This window comes from Cebus imitator, unplaced genomic scaffold (assembly GCF_001604975.1).
Source record: "Cebus imitator isolate Cc_AM_T3 unplaced genomic scaffold, Cebus_imitator-1.0 Scaffold42, whole genome shotgun sequence".
NCBI classification, from domain to species: Eukaryota; Metazoa; Chordata; class Mammalia; order Primates; family Cebidae; genus Cebus; species Cebus imitator.
This window is the reverse complement of record NW_016107357.1, coordinates 11,871,611-11,875,452: the sequence shown is the minus strand read 5'-3', so window position 1 is coordinate 11,875,452 and position 3,842 is coordinate 11,871,611. Positions and strand designations below refer to the sequence as shown.

Genomic DNA, 3,842 nt, shown 5'->3' with positions numbered 1-3,842 from the left:
ATCTATTGCCACACAACCCTGCATCAAAACAACATCAGAATTCCATGGCTTAGAACAATAGGCATCTATTTAGCTCCTAGGCCCATGGGTCAGGGATTGGGGGTCTCAGCAGGACCATTCTGGACTTGGATTCAGTCATGGTCAGCAATCAGCGGGCATGGGGCCATCAGGGTGACTGAACTGTGTGTCCCTCTTGTACTCTGGTCAGGTTAGCCTGCTACGTTCTCATGGACGTGGTTGAGAACAAGAATGAGGCTTTCCAATCCTCCAGTTGTGTCCCATTGACCAAATCAAAGCAAGTCCCACGGCTGGTCCCAGAGTCAAAGGGGAGGCAGTCCAAAGTGACAGGGCAGGAACTACCGCACAGGCCAGGAGAAGGGTAGGGTCATATGCAATCAACCTGCCACAGCTGGCAGCAAGAGCACTCACTCCTCCATATCACAGTGGTCTGTTCCTACAGCTGCCTCATTCCATCTCCCCCACGCTGCCGCTCCTAGTAGCAGGAACTGCATCAAACTCACGGCTGTATCTCCAGTATTTACTTTATCACTGCGCCTGGCTCCTAGAAGACCCTCCATGGTAGTGGACTGAATTGAATGTATCCTCCCATCTTGAACTCAGTCTCAAGGAGCTCATTATGCATTTTTTAAAGCCTACAGCACCTGCTATTCCCAGGCAGTCTCCCATCCAAGTACTAACGAGGCCTGACCCTGCATAGTTGACAAGACTGGGTGCGTTCAGGGTGGTATGGCCGTAGACTGTGCTCCGCTTTTAAACAGGTGTCCTTGCTCCTTTTTTTTGAAGTTGTAACTTTGGTTCTGTTTTTACCCTTTATTTGGAATACAGTGCAGCATTACAGTTTTGGATCATTAAATGAACAGACTTGGTGATACAGTACTGACAAGCACAAATTGAATTCTGGGAGTAAGTTCATTGGGGAGAAGAATAGATACGTGCAAGATCTTCTCCAAAGGAGAAGAGAACCACGTTGCTCAGTGAGTCACCAAAGGGCTTTGGCTTCAACTCACTAATAGCTGGAACAAGTGCCAGTCTTAGTCAACCATCCAAGATTTTCATCACGGCAAATCAAAATCTCTAATTTTTCAAACTAATTATAGGGTAGAAGAGAGAATAACTCCAGTCTGACTTACAAAATGGTCTAGATGTCTAGTGAAGTGTCCTCTATACATGAGCTGGCAAAATCTTCAGAGTGACTGTTGGAGCAAGGAGCCTTTCATGTGCTCCCAGTTATTATGTAGTGTATAAAGGCTGGTAAGTGTTAGTCCTGTCAGACCACCTCGTGCTATCCCCCGAAGACCACCTGTACATTTATATAACATGCCTGTCATAGTTCCGGCTGCTACTGTGTTTAGGTCATCTTCTGCACCTCGTGTTTTCTCAATAATGACACCAAATGCATTATAGAGCAAAGCCAGAGAACCTAGAGTATTAGCCCAAAGTGCCCCTTGCCTAGTCACCATATTCAAAATCTGTACATTTCTTGGTTTGGACCAGGCCATGTTCTGGGTTTCCTTCAATCCTAGCCGAAGACCGTTCATTGCACCAAATGCAGCCCCTGTCCTGCAACATCCTCCAATCGTAAAGAAGGCCAGCTCAAATCTGCCCCGGGTTTTATTAGCTCCAGTAGGTAAAATAAACTCATCTGTATCCTGCACGAGGTATCGTGGATCCACATTTAAATACGGACACAGAGGGTTCATAGAAGTTAGCGGGACGCCTGCCGAATCCGCGTGCGAGTAACCTGCTCCGCCGGCTCCGGAAAAGCCGGCCAACCCCCCAGTGGTTTTGTTGCCGCTTCCCCGCCTCCTTCCATGGTATCGCAGCAAACCGGGTGCTTCCCGCTGCTGCCTCAAGCCTGGGTGGTCCGCTGGGCCGTTGCTTCTCTGAAACTGCGGGTAACTCCGCGTTGCCAGCGCCTCCTTCACACGCTGACCTTCCGGGCGCCCTGCTCCTCCTTCATCAAACGTCTTGCCTCATTCCAGCGCCTCCTGCTCCTTGTGGTCAAGATGCTGGATGGAGCCATCCATAAAGCCGTTCTTCCCTACATCCTTATCCATATCTGTACTTTTGAAAGTCACTGGTAATCTTCGAGCACATTCAAGCCATTCATCAGCATCTGAAGCCTCCCTGACGCTTCAGTAACAAGTGGGTATCCCTTCTTCAGAACATTCTCCCCCTAGCAGTATAGGACCATGGACAGAACTTGCCTTCAGCCTCAGAGAGACCCAGGTTGCACCACATTTTGGTGTTGTGGCTCTAGACCAGAGTATCTGCTTCACTGCCCTGCAGAGTTGGCTTCTCTCTGGGTCTTAGCTACTGGCCCTCTCCATCTCCTCTCTGTAGCCTTGAATCAGACCCCTTTTCTGAAGACCTAGAAGGTAACTGCACTTCTGAAAGCCTTTGGAGCCCAAGAGGAGGGAGGGTTTGGGTCGAGGGGATGTGTGTTTGTTTTAGAAGTAGTGGTGGGAAAAGCATGGACTTCAGATTCAAACAGACCAGAGTTCAAATCTCTCTCTAGTCCATCCCAACAAAACTCTGGGCTGCATGGCACTTCTCATGACATCTCCTTTATTTTATTATTATTGTCATTATTTTTTTGGAGTTGCAAGTTACTTTTTTATTATTATTTTTTAATTTCTTCATTTTTTCTGTGTCCTCACAGCCAGGATCCTGTGAGGCTCTATACCTTCGGGTGTTCCCCTTTCACACTCACTTCCTTGTGGAAGCTTGGCTTTTAAATGACTTATCTGAATCGGCACCTTTTAAATTTAAATCACCAGTTCCAAAATCTCATGAAGAATCAACTCCCACACTCCCATTTTCTGTCAGAAGGTTTTTACATAGGCTTTCCATATTCACCTCAAATCTCAAACTGAAATATATTCCTCATCGCAAAATGACCCATTTCGTGTTTGGTTTTGAGACAAGATCTCACTATGTTGCCCAGGCTGGTCTTCGACTCCTGGACTCATGGATCTTCCCAGCCTGCACAGTAGATGGGGTTACAGGCTTGTGCCACCACGCCTGCCTCCAGTTTACCCACTTGTGTTAGCGGGACCACATTCTCGCTCTGTCCCACGGTTGCGTCGGCCATCTTTGCTTCATCCTCCCTCTTCACGGCTCCTACCGTTCTTTCTCTTCCACCAGGCTTTAGACTGGCCCACCACTGTTTCTCTAGAAGGTTGTGTGGACATGAATAAGTATTCCCCTCTCTGTGTCTGTTCTACTTTCTTTCAAAGACAACATTAGAATCCTTGAATTTAAAAAGCAAGGAAATAAGGCACTGATTGGTTTTCATTTGTCTGGACCACATGTTAAGCACAGTTAAGGGCAGTGTCTAGATACTTCAGAGGCAAGAAGAGGGCGAGAAAGACAGACTGAGAAACAAAATTCTCTGGACTTCTCTTTCATCCTCTCTGAGAATCAAAAGTAGTACCAACCCCATACCCCTGGTGAATGCATGTTGGAAGCCTTGGCCCCTGGCCTCTTAACAGCCTCAGATGCAAAGACATGAACAAGGAGGGTGGGATTTCTTCCACTCCTGGCTGAGCTCTTTCCAAGAAGATGATCTCATTTGTCTTGGTGAAAGGCTTATTTTTAAAATGCACATTTCATTTTCCATTATTTAATAGGCACATAATGTCTTGCAGCTTCCTTCTAAGTGATTTCATGCGTGGTGATTCCATGTGTTTCTCCAGTTCCTATATGTGCCTCAATGAATCTCTGTATATGACTTTCGACACTATGGTAATAAAAACACACTGGGCAGTGTGTGGCTGTGGTTTCATTTAAGAAAAATTTGAATCTGGACCATCAATGCC

At 46.7% G+C, this 3,842-nt stretch overlaps 1 protein-coding gene across 1 annotated transcript; it reads right to left on the bottom strand.

Annotated features, from left to right (window-relative positions):
• Positions 1-927: 927 nt before the first annotated feature.
• On the bottom strand, positions 928-1,960 carry LOC108302787 (mitochondrial import inner membrane translocase subunit Tim23-like). The gene is given in 2 exon segments (XM_037737782.1): positions 928-1,822; positions 1,825-1,960. Coding segments are annotated over 2 exon segments (627 nt in total). The 5' UTR covers positions 1,835-1,960; the 3' UTR covers positions 928-1,205.
• Between the last annotated feature and the right edge of the window lie 1,882 nt (positions 1,961-3,842).